The following is a 16022-nucleotide window of genomic DNA, read 5'->3' as shown; positions in this document are numbered from 1 at the left end:
AGTGTGTCTTTTTTTTGAAACAATTTCATGGGTTGATTTTTAATTTCATTGCTAAAGTTTGTATTTAAAAAGGTTTTTAGCTTTTGATTTGCACATTTTGAAAAGCAGAGGATTGGTGTGCTGATATATCTTAAACCCTTAGACAATAACTACACTTTGAATAATCAAAAAAGAGTAGGTTTGCAAAATTGGTTTGAGGGATAGCAGAAAGATAGCAGAAAATAATTTTTCAAGCAATGCATTTCAAAAAAAGGTTGTATTGGGTATATGCTATTGACACTTGGCTATGTGTAAAAGTGCAATATTTAAATGTAGTCTACAAACAGTGAGTTCATGTCCATGTGTGACTGAAAAGAGAGAAAAAAAATGAGATGGACCTCATCCAAATCTCCTAGAGCATGCTGGGAGGATTTTAGGTTTCATTCATAAAATGCTCTATTGGCCTGATACATTCACGAAATGTTGTGCCAACGTTGTGATCCATTGATAATAAGTTTTGCCAACATTTGGGTCCAACTGGCAGCTCGGTGTGGGAGTCTGGCTGGAGAAAAGTGCTAAAATCACCAACGTTTCACAGACACACACTCTTCCGCTCTCTCAGACTTGCTCCTCTCCAGTGAAACTAGCTACAGTTAACAAATCACCGAGCCAAAATGTCATGTCAGCTTCCATATTTTATAGAAAGTAATGAATCATTCTGAATGAATGATTGAACGAACGAACAATGATTCTGTTTTTCCTCATAAAAGGAAAGTTAGTTTTTACACTTTTTACTGCAGTGAATATTTCTGAAAGCCTACTAATTATGATGTCCAACATATCTGTATTTTTTCTTCCAGCAAAATACAACACAAAACAATGAACTGCCCTTCAAAAACGGTTAGCATAAAGATCAAAAACAATTGTTTTGGCCAAATTAGCTTTTGCTGACGTTCAAAAAATACACAATCTAATGTAAGGACTTGTCTCAGTCACTACCTCATTATATACGCCTGCATTCGAAAGCAATTAGAACCCGAAACCTATACTGAGTACCTTATGATAAATAGTTTAGCCTAGGCGTCTACCAATTGTAATGATGTTCTGCCATTGGTTCATATCACCGGAAATCACGAGCTCGTGTTCGTCGGCGTTATGCCACCAAAGTCTTTGATGCCGCTGCACTGAAGTTTGCTCGGTACCTCAGGATGAATGAAACGACCAAATAACTCAGAAAAACACGCTCTGAAAGTGTCAAGCTGAACGAACGTCTATTTAAAGGTAAGAATATATTTTTCGAGACGCTTATCCATAGCTTCTGTGTCATTATTTGGCACCTGACTGTCAATTAAAACTTTCGCTATATGATGGTATCAAATTAACTCTTGGTGATCTTTTAAACCTCATGGGGTTTTTTTCCCCAGTTTTTTTTTCCTAAATCGATCAGATCTACTCATCGTGATTTATTTATTTATTTATTTGCTTGTTTGTTTGTTTAACCAGGTTTTAAGTAGACAACTCTTATTTATTTATTTTTCTTTAATTATAGTATTCGAGCCTCATTATTTTGAGAACTTCCGGTCCTACATTTCAACTGATGATAACGAAATAATTTGTGGCTCAGTTGTGTTTGATGAATAGTTTTGGCATCTGTATGTTGTGTCTGCTAAATGTAGGCTAACGTAAAAGTTGCCATCACAGTTTTTAGACTTGGGCAAGTGTTTTTTTCAGCTGTTTAGAGGTTGCAAATGCAGGTTTCCATGATATTTATCGATGAGGGTGGGCAGTAAATGATATAATATCACTCTATTTAATGACAGACAAAAGTGTAAGCTTTTCACAAAATTATTCTAGAAATTGATTGTCGAAACAATAGAACAAAACTACTATTTATAAGCTACCGTATTACATAAATCATCTTTAAATAAAGATCCTTAAGATTACAGCTTATGCAAAAAAAAATGCTTTTTAAGTACGAGTTGCTGTTTAAATTCAAACAAAGACATCCCTGTACTTCTGCTTGTAAATGCCCTTGTTTTATAATCTTTTAAGCTCATTAAGAAAACGGACATATTGCCGGCGGACATATGTGTTTGGCAGCAAATGCATTTGTGCGGTGTGTTCATGTGATCGAATGAGCTCTGCACGCGTGTGCTTTGGTGTCAAAGGTGAAGCCCATGAATGAGTGCAGTATGCGGTGCGTCTCAGCGTGTTTTACATTAGTCCATAGGTTTAATAATCAGCTTTCCGCTGCATGTGTGCATGGATAAAGCTCATGCGGACTCGTCTGAACCCGTGTTTGACCCCCGGATAAGAGATCTGGATGCTTTTTAATAATTTTGCTTTGCAAATCAAATTTTGGCCTTTGTATAAATTGTGTCTTTACATGCAGGTGTAATTGATTTAAATCCGCAATCAAATTTCTCTTTATAAGGGAAAACTTACTGATTTTATTTCTGTGTTTCTTAAAACTCATTATTTACCTTAAGATGTGAGTTAAGCAGTTATTATTGCTTGTAAATATCGTCATAGCATGATTTGTCCAGCAGATGGCTGCCTGTCTTTAGTGTACGGTGGATTTGGAGGGGAGTTGTGTGCCTCGTTTTGTCTTGTGAGCTTTTTTTGATACGTCTTTCTAGTTATAGTTACTACTTACCCCATCCATCTCTGTTGCTATGCTCCCTTTAGATGCTGAAGTACATCTGCACGTGGGTGTATTTCAGTAAAACAACATCACCACAGATTGAATAGGAAATGAAGGAATTTTTGTATAATTGAGGTTATAATTGAGTATAATGTGAATTGTTTATATATTGCAATTATTCATGTTTTTTTTTTTTTTTTTTTTTTATTGCATGGAATACGTCTGGATGAGGTTTAGTTTGAGGCTTCACTTGGAGCCTTTTTCTGTTCTTATTGCATTTGAAGTTCACAAATCGCAATAAGGTTCTCAAACGGATGCCCCATAAACATTTGCGCACCACCTTGCTCATTTCCTTCGCCATTTTTGGTGAGAAAACATGGAAGGGTGTTTGATAAACATTTCTCAGGAGTCTGAATAGGGTGAGTGTATGAAAGTGACACTGCAGCAGCGTGACATGCGCTGGTTAGAAATCCACATCGCTCATAAAAGTGACTCGGATCACCCAGCGAGGCTCTGTGCCCACCTGCAGCCCGATCTGATCTGGCAGTGAGTCGGCATTTCCTGCAAGCTCCAGGCCATGTGAATATAGGTTTACAAAGCTGGAGGGTTCCTTGTCCACTTTTTGATTGCCAGTTTGATGCAATATGTTTCATACATAATTTTCTGTTTTTGTGATGATAAAATGTTTTTATAATCTTTTTAGGAATCCTGAAAAAAAAAAAAAAAAAAAAAAATTTATTTATTTTTTAATTTTAACTAATATATCAGCACTTTTAAATGTTGCGCAATGTCGTTTTCATAAGTTACTTTTGGGGAAAAAACTCCATTTAGAACAAACTTATGAATCACACTGATATTATTGCAAAATAATTCTTCAAATGTAACCAGTTTAGAATAAGCGAATGTTCCATGATTCCATTTCTATAAATGCAGCATTATTTTCCTACCCTTTGAAAATATGCTGTTGTATACAAAATTGTAACGTTTTTAAAAAGTCTATTTCAATGAAAAGTGGTTGATGATAAAATGAATGCACTGTTCTATTTTAAGAAATGTTTGCACTTTGCAATGTATGATGCGTATATATCACTTTTTTAACAATAATCCATTAATTTAAAAAAGCTAAAAAAAGTTTCATTGAAATAAACCAATAATGAATGTTGCACAGTCTTTTTTAAATATAATATTAATACAATTAGAATCCACCTAGTTAAAAAACTAGGACCCCGCTATGTTTTTTACGGGATATAATATTTGTTATTTCAAGTTGCATCCCCGTATGTTTCCTCTGATCCATGCGTCGGTCTCTGGTACTCTGGTGAGGTTGTTGATCTAACAGCTGATTCAATCCCTGGGTCTCTCGATCCCCCCCCACAGTCTATTTATGGCAGATTCCCCTGCAGGACTCAGCTCTCAGGCCATACATGGAGACCCCAGGGTGAGGTTACCTCTGCTCGTGTGTGTGAGCATGTGCACTAGCATGAATCTCAGTAGTCTGTCACTCCGGAGTTGTTAGCTGAACAAGAAATTCAGAAAATTGCCACCTGTGGATTTTCAGTGACCCGCAGAAGTTCTTCATAGAGATTCCTTGGAATATTTATTTACAATTTTTTTTTGGATTTGAACGCTATTGGAATTTTCATATTTTTTTTTTTATTTAATTGTCTGCTGTATCCAATTTTCCCTCTCTTTCCTCCCTTCCCCTCCTCTCCCCCTCTTTTCCCCTTTACCTCCCCCTTTTCCTAATTCCTGTCTATCAACGCTGCCGTTGTTCCCTTACATCCTTCGTTCATATGGATCAGCATCCTTTGGTTGAGTAGGATGGGCGTCTGCCATTTCTTCACCTCTCATCATTCACAAACTGACCCGCACGTATTACAAAATACTCTTTAGAAACAGTTGCGTTCGGAATAGTCTCCTTTGGCCTCCACCAATGAACTTAGGAAGCTTGTCTAGGCACTAACCAGTAAGTACCATTTTCATCTTCCTCCTTTTTGTTTCTCCGTGTTTGTCTGTGTGTGGCGGCAGCTGTAAGCCCTCGAGCTGAGCCGGCTTTAATAAACCCCATGATAGCGTAATCCCCCTGTGACTCCAACCCACCCTGATCCACTCCTGCTGGACAATGGACAGGTTGGGAAGCATGTGTCAGTGTTTGTGTCGTCGGTGTCCTCTCAGAGCTCAACAGGTACATTTTGTCGATCTTCTACTGCTGTTTAGTGTTCTGCAGGTGCGGATGTAACTTCCTGCATTTGTTGTAAGAACTAATGTGGTTTGAGATCGCATTGGAGTTGGTGGCGGTAGAACTGTGATTTTTACTAAGCATCTAATGACTGTCCAAAACCAGAGTTTACCGAGGTAGAGAGGCATCAAGGCACATCTTGTCTAGTAAGATGTCTTCATTTGACAAGTTAGTAAGAAAAAAAGCTATTGTATTTTATGTAGTACATGTACTTATTTTTTTAGTAGTACTTAGTTTGCAAAGCAGCGGCTGCAGTTAAGTGCTACTGTAGCTATTTTTGAAGCCATATAGAGACTTGGAAGTGGCTACACTACACTTTCCTGACATGAAATATTTAGATTTTCTTAGAATTCGTAATAGTGTAGTTAACAGTTTTGCTGTTGGCATTTGATCCAAAGGGTCGTGAAGCTGAATAGATCTTTTACTTGACATTTCGTCATGATACGTTGAGATCCTTGCCCTGTTGCGTTGCTCATAAACGTGAAGGTTAGGACTCGCTGTTCCTTCAAGCGGTCTGAAGCTCATCTAGAATCAGCTGCTAACAGCAGGGCTGTAACCGGAGTGTGTCTGAGAACCGTGCCAACATATGCTGCTATGTCTAAGCCTGGCATCCCATGTGTGTTTATGTTTGTGATGTCCAAAGGAGCATGCAACCGCATCGAGAAAATCACCTGCTTCTGTGGTCGCTCAGATTAACACCAGCAAGCAGTATTTACTTTTTACAAATATTTTTATTATATTGTCTTTGAGGTCAGATATTAAATACTGATTATTTTTACCTATGCGTGATACTCTGAGGCAGTGCACAGATTGCCTTTCTCAGATTTTTGGACATTAGGTCCTGCAATATTTTGGGCTCAGACACATGCATCACGATCTGTGATCTCAGAAGAATGAAGATTGGTCCAGCCAGTACCCTAAATATGAGACCGGCTACGATCTCCATAACCTCAGTGACTGAAACCGTACCCTGTCCTAAAGATGACCTCCTCCTGCCTGCTTGCACAGGTCTAGAACCGCTGTTGTGAAATGTACCTGAATGAAATGTAAAAAGAAAACTCTGTTTTATTGAACATTCAGCATGGTTACTTCAGCCTATAGTGTCACATGTTTCAGAAAGCTTTCTAATTGTGCTGATTTACTGCTCATAAAACATTTATTAATATTACTGTCAATGTTGTGAACAATTCAACTGCTTACTATTTTTGTGGATTCTTTTCTGAATTTAAAGTTAAAATGAACAGCTTTGATTTGAAATAGAAATAGGTATAGCTTTCACTTTTGATCAATTTAATGCATCCTTAATATAACCACATGTAAGTTAAAAAATGGACAAGTGTGGTAAAATTCTCTTAATCAAAATCTACGTAATTTGTCCTGTTTCTTTGCATTACAGAGTAAATCTTCTGTAATGCTGTAACCTTTAATGATTGCTTCATTTAGGCCTAACACACAGATGTGAGTTTAGTGACATAAAATGGGCTAAAACTGGCTCGTATTTAAGTGTATTGAATGATGTGCACACATTTGTTCTGTTCATGCTTTGTCAAGGGGAGCCATTATTGGTCAAGCTGTTTCTGAACGTGGCTTGCAATTCTGGGAACATAGCAAACTAGTTGAGCTCTAAAGTGTGTGTGTGTGTGTGTGTGTGTGTGTGTGTGTGTTGATGAACAAACTAAATGTGTACTCGATGGATAATTGTATGCAATCGGCGGTCTGCACAGTCACTGGTTATAAGGCTGGAAAGTACATGGAGTATACGGCTCCATTTGTATTGTGTGTGAGGCCTGGAGCCAGACTGTGATATTGCAGCTGTTGAATTAGCTGCACCTGCCCTCTGTAAAAACAAACAGTCAGATATACTTTCAACACTTAACCCCTTTGTTTTGATTTTGTATTTCTATATACTGCAATAAATGTTTCTGGGTACTTGTTGCCACTGTTTTAAAAGAAGGAATAATCCTCAAATGTATTTGAGGATGTATGGAAGTTGCTTACATTACAGGTTACGGGATACACTTGTAATCACTAGATTCATTAATTCATTCTTTACCCAAATATTGTAAAAGAATATCTGCAGAATATCTTCTTTTAATGTTTTATATAAACAGAGAACAGTATATTGTCATTATGATACAGAAAAGAGTGGACCATACTTCATGCCCAGAATTGAAAATGTGCTGATAATTCCCTCACTCTCTCTTTGCTTCTGCATTGGATCAGATTTGGAGAAATTTAGCATAATTGCGTTCTCATTGATATATCCTCTGCAGTGAATGGGTGTCGTCAGATTCCAAACAGCTGATTTAAAAAAAACAAAACAACAACAACAAAAAAAACATCACACACCAATCCAATCTATTGCTTCTTATGAAGTAAAAATATGCATGCATGTAAGAAGCTTTGTCATTAGTATTAAACCTTAAACTAATTTCCAGTTAAAACACACTTCCCCTATCCATAATATTGCAGCTTTTCACTTCACAGGAGATTTAACTGGTGTCATGTTGTTTTACTTGTGTATTTTTTAATTTATTTATTTTTGTTGTTTTCATTAAATCTTTGGATTGTCTTATCATTGGATTGTCTTATCATGGCACCCATTTAATGCAAAGCGGTAAAAAAACAATCATGAAAGCATATCCAATGTTATGTTTCGATAAAGATTCTATTTTAGATTCTGTTCTGCATTCTGTAACTATTTGTGTTTTGCATTAATGGCTTGCCTTGCTTGTGTGTGTGTGTACGCGTGCATTTCTTATCATATTAGCTCTGCAATGTGTCACCATTTGATTTAACTGTCTGAATATAATTCATCCATAAATCTCCCACTGGTATTGTCTGCAGCTCACAGCAGTCTATCTTTGTCCCTTGAGGTTTTTATTCTGCTACGGTTTATGACAAACTGGCATCTCTCTGAATAGAAGTTGAATTTGTGTTGTGGAGTTAGAGATGCTGCAGGACCGTGGAGTAGTAAAACTCTGTCATTAGACAGCAGAATTAAATACCCATTTTTCAGTGAAGTCGGTGAAGAACGACGCTTTCTGTGTGCAGATGATTTAGTTGTGGCATCTGCCAGAGGGGGCAAACTCGTCCATGCAAATCAGCCAAAGTATGCCCCCCTTGCTACAAATGCTACAAAACTTTGGCCAACATTACAGACTTCAGATGAGACTTTCTTCTTGTACTTAAGCAATGTTTGATAAGTGTGTCTGTAGTGATTTTTGGGTGATGAGTTTCATAACGCAGAAGAGGAGTGAAGAGCGCAGGTTGTATGTATAACGGCTTAAATTAACCGATGTTCAGAATTAATACCTCGTGTGGCTTTTTATCATTATTTCCTGTTTGGAGAATGCATTGACGCAAGATCAGCTATTTCCCATTACTGAGCCAAGAACAACTCCTTCATAAATTTCTTCGAGACGTGAGGCCTGTGACTGATTCAGACTCTTCACAGCCTTATAAGAGCAGAGAATGTGAGTTCTTGCTGTTTGTAGACCTCAGACTCAGAGAGCAGGATGTGTTTAGACCGGAATACTTGTGTTCTGAAAACTGCACAGTATTCACTTATACTGCTTAGTCTGGTGTGTTCCCCTTAATAGATATACATAAAATCACATGTAATATTTTACACGGTCTATTCTTTACGCAGTTGTTTTCTGTATATATTTGATGTTGTTTTTTTTTTTTTTTTTTTTTTTTTTTTTTTTTTTTAATCTGTTATTAATTTAAGACTTTATACTGTTGATATTATAATAATTAATTCAGTGAATTGCATCTAGTTATAATGTTATATTATATTATTATTCTTGCATTTGTTTTTAATTTGAGATACATTTTTTTTGTATTTATTTCTTTTCCGACATTTAATGTATTTATAGTTATTGCAGTGAATTGTCCAGTTATTTGTTTAAATAAATACTGTTTTTGAATTTGTTTTGAGAGGAATATTGGATATCTTTTACTACACTTTAAGTTTGAGATCAATATTTAATTTAATTTCTCTGCATTGCCCAATAATACAATTAATTATTTAGCATTTTCTTTTAATATAATAATAATTCATTTAAATATTTGTATGTATATTTACATAGTGTTTTTTGCAATTGATATGTATAATTAATAATTGAATGGGTTCCATTTTTATCTGTTTAAATATGATTATTTGTCTCGTTTTAACTTTAACTTTTTTATTTATTTTTTTTTGGCAGTGGGGTAATGTATTGCATCATGCATGGTTGACTGGTTATATGACTGATCATATATCTCACGTTTTGCTGTTGTGTAGACTCTCCAGATATCCTGTGCATACATGTTCTGTATACGTTATACATATCACGAAACAGTCCAAGTGGTCTTATTTCAGCCACACCTCATGGGGATCAGAAAGTGCAGAGACTGTTGGGAAGAGGATGAGAACAGAGAATAAATGAAGGGTATAGGAACAGACTAGTGCTTTTTAAGGAGAGAGACGTTTGGAGGGAAGACAGAAGGACGAGACGTATTGAGACGGTCTCAATAGAGAATCACTTGCAGTGTCTGGGTTCAGGATCCACACCTGACTCCTGTCTGTAAGGTATGTTCGACTGCTTGTTCTCAGAGCAGTAATTTAAACAAACCTCATGCTGCCAGTGAGCTCTCTGTGTCCTAATAAAGGCAGAAGATGAAGACGAGAATGACTAGAGAATGAACTCCTCCTCCAGGCTGCAGCTTGAACGTGCGAAAGGAGTTTTTAAAAGATTCCGGGAGCGATTACACACTTTTTTATTTTTTATTTTTTTCCCTCTCCCTGCTATCACTGACACATCATATTTCCATAAAGGAATACATTTTATTGCTTTTGATAACGTATGTCATGCATTGTTAAAGAGAAATTAGCTAACTTGCTAAATAAATCAAGTCTAAATTTTAACTGAAAGCATAATATATGTATCTTTTATATAATGTGTAATTATCACTCAGCTTTTTAGGTGAAGTTTAAAATTTAATTCAGTTAAACTTGACATTTGGAGAAAAAACAAAAACCTACACCAGCACTATTTGGTTTATTTACAACTTTTAAAGTAGAAGTACATCCGCATGCACACAATGTTGTGTATTGGTGAACTATATTGTCAAGCAGTTTCAGCCTGTTAAATGTGACCCATTAAGAATTTTAAAATATAACCATTAATATCATGACTTTCTGTAAAAACTACTTTGAAACGCTGTATTTTGGAAAGTGCTGTACAAATGCATTTGGATTTAGTTCATATGACCAGTTCTTTTGTTGTGTTTAGTTTAGTTTAAGTTATTTCTCGTAAAATTATCTAAATAACAATAGACATATGGATGCTAAAGATGATAACATTGTGTGTTTAATTTGGTTTCAAATTAAAATAATTTGATTAATAATTCCAGACTCAGTTTGAGATTACGGTGGTCTTTTTCTTAACAAAATTGTGACGTTTCTCCATTTAGTCTCATTGCTTTTACCCGATATGCTAAAAATATATCTAGTTTCCCCCTGCTTTCAAATGTTTGTTTGTTCAAAAGCGATCCTTATATCCCAAAAATTGGGAAGATCCATCCACAACACAAATATGGGCACATATTATAACGTGTTGCTCTGAAACAAGTGCAAGCTTTTTGTATCACATGTGCAAAATGGTATTTTAAGGGATTACTTTAAGCACTGCATTTAAGCAGCAGTGCTTTTCGTGCACTGCGTGACATCGTTGGTGTCTTTATACATCAATTCACACTCGTTTCTTTTGCATACCTGCACAGCCTGGAGCTTTACAGCGATCTGAGTGGCTTATGCTGATAAATGTCAAGGTAACGGCAGTGTGCATCTGTGCTCGAGCGTGGAGTGTTAAGTAATCTCTAGCTTAGGTCAGTGCATTTCAGCTGAACTCTGTTGTTTTTGTGTGAGGCCTGTTCTTCTAATGGGGAATTTCCCACAATGCTTTGATGTGGTTCACCTTTCAACTTTGTCTCATGTAAACAAGATTGTTGCTTGGCAACGGCATTAGACGTTCCTTAAGTGATGAATGAAAGCAATCACAGATTTGAACATGCCTTCATTGTGATGTCATAGACTACAGTTGTCTTTCCTTATTATTATTATTATTATTATTATTATTATTATTATTATTTTTTTTATTATTTATTTATTTATTATTTTTTTATTAGAAGCATTGTAAATGACAATTTAAAAAAACTAAACAAAAAAACAAAAAAACAATTCAGTGGTTCCTGATTTAATATTGAAATTTTATTTATTTTCAAATAATTTTAAACTGATTCCGGTTTTAATGTTGCATTTTCTTGTGGGTGTGTGTTTTTTTTTTTTTTTTTTTTTTTTTTTTTTTTTTTTTAAAGCTCCATAATCAGCATCATTACTGCGGGGTTCATTGTCACATGATGTCTACTGTTCAAGAAATTATTATTATTTTTATTATTAATAATAATATTATTATTAATAATAATATCATTGTTATTAATATTATTGTATTACTATTAATGTATTACTATTAATAATATTATTATTAATGCTATTATTAATAATATTATTAATAATAATAATAATAATAATAATAATAATAATAATAATAATAATAATAATAATAATAATAATAATTTTGAAAGCATTTCTGCTGTTTAGCAGTTTTGTGGATATTGGTATTCTTTTAATAGAGGGTTCAGAAATAGTGTTTATTTGAAATCTGTTGCAAAATTGTCTTTACTGTCACTTTTGATCAATTTAATGTGCTGAATTAATGAATTAATTTTGTCTTTCTGACCTCAAACTTTTAAATGTAAGTATTTATCAGTGTATAGAGACATTATTGCTAAACAAATCTGTTTAATAAAATAAGTATATAAATATATATATCCTACTGTTGTGCTCTATACAGTAATGTATGCATATTATTATTATTATTATTTTATTATTATTATTATTATTATTATTAGTTTCATCATCTTACGTTTAAAGTTACTGTATGTCTATATTTTCTTGACCATTTGTAACTCCTTCACCTCCTGTTATTTTATATTGTCTTAAAAACTCTGTTAAAGAGTGTGTTTTTGTGTGTTTATGTTTGTGACCTAAGACACACATCCCTGAGGTCTTCTAACCTCTAAATTACCAGAATAGACTAGAGTCATAACTCCTTGGTTTACTGGAAGCATGGAGCCTAGTTATTTGAGCTTGTGTTTTTACGTCTCAAATGTACTCTCTCTAATTCAGGGCAAATAAATAAGATATCTCCTTCATAACCTCACCTACGTCGTCATAACTCTTTTTTGCACTGCGATTATTGTACAGTTTGCATATTAGAGTAGACTGAGGGAGAAGAAAAACTAGAGATATGACTTCCAGGAGTAAAAGGAATATGACAGATGAGTGAGGGAGTGTGGTAAAGCGGAGAGCACATGCACAGCAGAGCCGGATAAACATAAGTTAGCCACACCCCCTTGAGTCCTCTAAGCCAATCACATCACACATTGCCTTATTAAGGACAGCAGTGCTTGAGTGGTCCTGTAAAACAGAGGACCGAGAGATGGACATGTTTGCATGTGCGTTTGCCGGTATTATAACACTCTGACTAGCATGACTTGGCTTTTCTTAAAAACACAGCAGAATAATTTTCCGAGCCGTTGCTAGAGCTATGATTTGAGACCTTTTGGTTGATCTGTGCTAATCATGAAAGTGATTTTTTTTTTTTTTTTTTTTTGTGTCAAGCTTTACCTTTTTCAATACATGAAAAATCTAGCATTTAAAGCAGGTGTTGTTATATAGCTAGCTATAAACATGTGAACATTGCCTGTCTGTGTTTTCCATGATGTTTACTGAGCCCCACAGGCCCTTTGGCTCTCAGTGCTCCCTCTAGTGCACACTATGACACTGTCAACTTGTTACAATACTTTCACACCTAGTTATGATGTTTTATTAGGTTCTATTGGCATATGTCTGTGTGTTGCAGCAACATACTGTAGTTATTTTTCGGTAAGAATTTGCAATCTGAGATACTGTGATCGATAGAGACCCTTTTAAAAGTTAATGTTATTCACGAGAGTGCTGAGAAATATATATAAAATAAAGATATATAAAAACCTGTGTGTATGTATATTTTTATTTTATTTTTTTATTTTAGTTTTCTTTTTTTTTTTTTTTTTTTTACTATATTTTGTGTAGTTTTATTTTTGTCCGTGGCAACATTTCAAGGCAAAATGTTATGAATTATTATTATTATTTCTTTTTAATTTAAGATTTATTTGATTTTATCTTTATTTTTAATAATATATTTTTTATTTGCTTAGCTCTAGTAAACAATAACAGCACTGGCAGACATATATGCAAACAAGCAACTATTCAAGAATTAAAAAAAAAAATTGAAACCAATTACATGTTAATGTTAATATCACAAAAGGCAAATATTGTAATACATGTAATATGCCTTATGTAATTATAGCATACCTGCATGGGGCTAACGGTTCAATGCTAACTAAACCTTAACCTCTCTGGTAGTGCAGCAGAAATGGACCCAAAAGTCTGTGCTCACAGCGGTTAGCATAAAAACTCCAAATTACACAGAAGAAAGCATTTATGTTGTTTAGCAGTCCTTTAGTGTGCTTTATAAGAATATACCATTTTCTTAATAACACAGCTTTAACGAAGAGTCACATTTATTTTACTTTTTTTTTTTTTTTTTTTTTTTTTTTTTTTTTTTTAAACTAAAAGATGTTAAAGGCAGGTCAGACCTAATTAAAGCCTTGCATCTTTGCATCACTGAGTATTTGTGACTCCAGGATTGCTGACTTGTGTGTGAGTGTGTGTAAATGTAGGAGCGCTCGTGTCATAAGTCCAGGAATCCACTGTGCTCCCACAATCCACTTTTATCATCCAGGCTAATTTCTGCCTGTAATCAGATTACTGCCTGTGAGCTGCCTTAGCACCCCTATCTCTCTCTCTCTCTCTCTGTCTCTCTACCACCCTCTCATGTGTTTGCTTTAGCCCTCCACTTTTGCCTCTGTGCATTTCCATCACGTTGAGTCTGTCCGTGGCGATCCCTCTCTCTCTCTTGCTCTTTCTTTGTCCGTCTGAGACCGCGATTAGGTCTGTCTGTCCTTTTCCTCAGTTTTCTACTTTCCTTTTCATTCCAACATGTTCCAGAACCCGTGGATTACTAACTATCTCAACCACGTCACTCAGTGTAGTCAAGGTGAGTCTTGAACCCTCTGTGCTTGGTTACCGATTCCAGACAGCGAGGTTGATTTTATGAGTATTTGAGTAAAAATGGATCGAGTAGTCATTGTAGCAAAGCAACATGCAGTTGTTTAAATCAGTTTAATGTTAGCAAAAAAAAAAAATCGGGCCAGAAGTAATATTACTCTTGTTCTGCTGAGCATTAAGATTATTGATCAGCAGGAAAAACTGAATTCCTCTGGTGTTCTAAAGGTTGCTGTAAACGTCAAAAGTGATTAGTGATAGTCCTGCCAGAACGATTTGACCATTTTGAGATTGTCTGTATCAGCTGATGACTGTTGCCAAATGAATCGAAGTGTGGATTCTGCCTGGAGTCAGTTCAGAAAATCTGCACACAGTGCCAGCATCTCCTTATTAGTTGAATTTATGGATACAGTTTGTTTTTGAAAACTGAGGAAATATGTAAGTGTTCAGTTAAATGCCGATACATTCTGTAATATTACTTTGCTATTATTATTTTGTATAATATCTACATGTGTGCATGATATTGCAATAATGGCATCATCAAGCATTGAGGAAAAAAAAAAAAAAGGTTAAATCATGCACAAGCGCAATTAAACAGAATATGAATAAATACGTATAGAATTGGTTATGTATTCTTTAATTTATTCATTAATGCATTCTGTTGGAAATGAATGCACTGCACAAAATGCCAAACATTTTCACAAAAATGTTAAGTTGCACAACCGTTTATAATATTGGTAATGGTTAAATGTTCCAAATGGTCATATAAGGATATCTAACGGGTCATGTGACTGGAGTAATGATGCTGAAAATCCAGCTTTGCCATTGCAAGAATAAATGCATTATAAGAAAGTATTTTAAATTGTAGTAATATTTAAAAAATTATGCTATTTATTTCTGTATTTTATTTTTTTTATAAATGCAACATGGATGAGCATAAGAGCCTTGCTCATCAGATAGTATCCGTATCAACAGCAGCCATCGAAAAACATTTCGGTCAACCACTAAACTTAAATCAGGCCTCACTGAAGTGGGACAGTAATAGACTTTAGCCATTCAGTCTGTGTAAGATGTTTTGCTTGTTTAATTTTGTGACCTTCTAGCTTAGCCTCATCTCTATATTCCAGCTGCCAAAGTATACAGTCGCAACTGATTTGGTGTTGAATCTCTAGTGTCTGCAGCTGTCGGACTAATTGTACTCCGTTCATCATAAAATGACCCCGGTCTCTGCGTGTCAACACTGTGTTAACGTGCTAATGGCAAGACGTGATAATTGCTGTTTTGCTGTCTGCACATCAGATCATAAAATCCTTCAGACAAAGTGGTTTACTGGATGTCCGTCTTTCCGTACACGTGTTTTTACCCTGAACTCACCAACTATTATTTATAGACAATGCCTTGTTATTCTCGTCTCCTTGCTGATGGAAACTCATCCACCAGACTTGATTTAAGTTGATTAGGATTCTTCACACCCACGTTTACTTAGTTCTTCTTAGCTTGATCTTAAAGCGTCCCTTCCCAGCCCAGGATTTATCATGCAACCCACACTGGAGGATGCTAAACGCAGTAACTCAAGCTGTTGCCTGTGTAATATGATGGGTTTAAATGGCTGAAACACAAAGTCGAGATGGAATGTGTTTAAATATGTTGTTATTGTTGGCAACAGTTTGCACATTTCTCCAGAAATATTCCATAAAAATGTTTGTATCTTTCACGAAACTTGGATTGCTTAACTTTACCGTAAGCAACGTTAAATTACATTTAGTGCACAGAATTATTCAAATTGAGCTGCCAAATTCAGTTTGTTCTGTTAAAGCCCGTGCACACCAAGAACAAAATCACACGAGTGGACAATAATCAGTCTACAATTTTATTGCCCGCTGCTTTAAGTGCTTAGTTCTTTAAAGTTGGGTGATTATCTAATTAAGAAAGTTTTATCATTG

The 16022-nt window shown here is 35.2% G+C and overlaps 1 protein-coding gene across 12 annotated transcripts in view; it reads left to right on the top strand.

Annotated features, from left to right (window-relative positions):
* The first annotated feature begins 1127 nt into the window (after positions 1 to 1127).
* svilb (supervillin b) overlaps positions 1128 to 16022 on the top strand; it is a 50273-nt gene continuing 35378 nt past the window's right edge. For 5 of the 12 annotated variants that reach the window (XM_043260863.1, XM_043260857.1, XM_043260839.1 and 2 more), the window contains exon 1: positions 13880 to 14071. In XM_043260863.1, coding sequence (XP_043116798.1) covers positions 14014 to 14071 — 58 coding nt within the window. In that variant the 5' untranslated portion in view covers positions 13880 to 14013. Of the gene's footprint in view, positions 1261 to 4107; positions 4590 to 13879; positions 14072 to 16022 lie in introns of those variants that run through there. The other 7 variants (XM_043260878.1, XM_043260884.1, XM_043260893.1 and 4 more) reach the window with 4 other exon arrangements.

Source organism: Puntigrus tetrazona, chromosome 2 (genome assembly GCF_018831695.1).
Source record: "Puntigrus tetrazona isolate hp1 chromosome 2, ASM1883169v1, whole genome shotgun sequence".
Classification (NCBI taxonomy): Eukaryota; Metazoa; Chordata; class Actinopteri; order Cypriniformes; family Cyprinidae; genus Puntigrus; species Puntigrus tetrazona.
The sequence above is the reverse complement of the archived record's forward strand: the minus strand, read 5'-3'. Positions and strand labels throughout refer to the sequence as shown.